The following is a 2500-nucleotide window of genomic DNA, read 5'->3' on the forward strand; positions in this document are numbered from 1 at the left end:
CCATGTTCAACACAGCCAACTGCTAGCATTTCGCTAATCGCTAGCATCTAGCTAATAAATTACACAGCAAAGGACAACGGCAGTTCAAACGAGGGCAAGCAAACAAATGTCTAGTCATCGTTAATATTCCACATCTGGCTGAAAGGAGATATCATCACAACAAACTGTGCAACCAGGAACTGACATTTTAATTTCCTTGTCACCAAGCCAACCAACATCAAGCTGGCTAAATAGTGTAGCTGAATAATTGTGTTACGTTAACATACCTACCGGACACCTATTCAGCCTGTTGTTCTGTGTGCTATTGTGTAGTTGAATAACTTGCCTTTCCAGATTAGATGTCTGATCTTGGTCTTGGATTTCTAAATGATGCGACTTGTAGTTCGGTGCGACTTATATGCTTTTTTCCTCTTCATGACACATTTTTTGACTGATGCGACTTATAGTCCGGAAAATACGGTACACATACTGCATGCAAATACACACATACAGAGACACTTAACGCACTACTTACAAATGCACATACACACACACATAGACACACTCACACACCCATATACTGTACACACATGGAGACACACACATAGTACACATACTACATACAAATGCACAGACACACACATGGAGACACACACACACACACACAAAGACTCACAGATACACACACTTATAGGCATGTATAGTTTGTGTCTAATTTGTGGTAAGGTGTGTGTGTGTGTGTGTGTGTGTGTGTGTGTGTGTGTGTGTGTGTGTGTGTGTGTTGGAGAAGCGGAGGCACCAGGCTCATGGCTGTGAGTGAGGTTGAGCAGCTGTAGGTTTTATTGCTTCTCAAGACTTTAATACCACCAAACACACGCAACAAATTGGGCCTGTCATAGCTATTGGGAGACTTGAGCCTCCTTGCCTTATTGTGTTTGTATATTGTGTGTGAATTCCTACGCATGTGTGTTTGTTTGTGTGTGTGTGTGTGTGTGTGTGTGTGTGTGTGTGTGTGTGTGTGAGAGAGAGAGAGAGAGAAAGAGAGAGAGAGAGAGACAGGAAACAGTGAGAGCGAGGGAGTGTTTGTGAGATATTGACATTTTTGTGAAGCTGTTATATTGTGTGTGTGTGTGTGTGTGTGTGTGTGTGTGTGTGTGTGTGTGTGTGTGTGTATGTGTGTTTGTACGATATAGTGTGATATTGTTTGTGTTGTTTTTTATCCAGGGAGTATGGATGTTCTGCGCGTGTTGATTACCCTCCTCCCTGGGTGCGATCTGCCACCCTATGATATCTCATCCTTTACTTCCTCCTCTCTTATATCCTCTTCTCATCCTCCTTTATTTCCTCCTCTCCTCCTCCCATATATCCTCCTTTTCTTCATCCTTTCCTCCTCCTCTCCTCCTGTACTTCTTCCTCCTCTTGTCATCCTTAGTTTCTTCCTCTTCATCTCATTTGCTTCCTCATTCTCTGGTCCTCCTTTACAGATCTCTCTTTCCTTTGGTCCTGTTAACCAGTCTCCCTCAGTGTCACTCTCTCATTCTCTCTGTCCTCTTCTAATTCCTTCTGTTTACTTTAATTTTCTCTCCTCCTGCGGTGTCAGCAGGACTGTCTGTCTGCGCAGGACTGTCTGTGTCTAGGAGTCATTTGTAATTATTTGGTGTGCGTGTGCGCGTGTGTGTGTGTGTGTGTGTTGCAGGTGCTGAAGCAGCGTCAGCAGGACACAGCCCAGCTGGCGGACCTGTCTGCGCAGAGCGCGCGGCGCGTGCAGGAGCTGGAGCGGCAGGTGCAGAGCATGAAGCAGCACCAGGAGCAGCTGCAGAGACGCCTCAAGCAGGAGAGCCAGCAGAAGAGGCGCCTGGAGAGTGAGATGCAGCGTGGCAAACACAGGGTTAAGGTACACACACACACACACACACACACACACACATACACATACAGAGGCACGCATACACACACACACACACACACACACACACACCTGCAGAGACGCCTCAAGCAGGAGAAGAAGAGACACCTAGGAAGTGAGATGCAGAGAGGGAGATACTGTGCTTAGGTGTGGACAGACGGAGAGACACACACACACACACACACAGTTAGCTGGAGAGCCAGCATGAAAATCACAGAAAGGGAAGGTGCGGAAAGGTAAGAATAGTGTCGATGTGAAAACACACACACACACACACACACTCACATGTATGCACACAGACACACACCTGTATATGTGGCTTGACAGCAAAATATAAGGAGAAATGTATGTGAATGAGTGTTGGAGAAACAACATGAAAACACACACAGACACACACACATACATACACTCACAGGCAGTCAAAGAAGCACAGATTTATTTGCTGTAAATAATGTATTCATATACAGTACAAAATCATTTGTTAATACAGTTGATATATATACAACCAGTATGAAATCAAATAAAAGAATGTAAATATAAAATGCATAAAAGTGGAAAAAAAACTTTAATGACTAATAACAGGCTGCATACTGAATAGTTATCTGCCATTCTGTA

General features: G+C 44.3%; 1 protein-coding gene across 2 annotated transcripts in view; it reads left to right on the plus strand.

The window, feature by feature from the left end:
* Positions 1–2500, plus strand: part of kif7 (kinesin family member 7) — a 28815-nt gene that overhangs the window by 14436 nt on the left and 11879 nt on the right. For both annotated transcript variants that reach the window (XM_042074255.1, XM_042074254.1), the window contains exon 12: positions 1676–1873. In XM_042074255.1, coding sequence (XP_041930189.1) covers positions 1676–1873 — 198 coding nt within the window. The remainder of the gene's footprint in view (positions 1–1675; positions 1874–2500) is intronic.

This window comes from Alosa sapidissima, chromosome 20 (genome assembly GCF_018492685.1).
Source record: "Alosa sapidissima isolate fAloSap1 chromosome 20, fAloSap1.pri, whole genome shotgun sequence".
NCBI classification, from domain to species: domain Eukaryota; kingdom Metazoa; phylum Chordata; class Actinopteri; order Clupeiformes; family Clupeidae; genus Alosa; species Alosa sapidissima.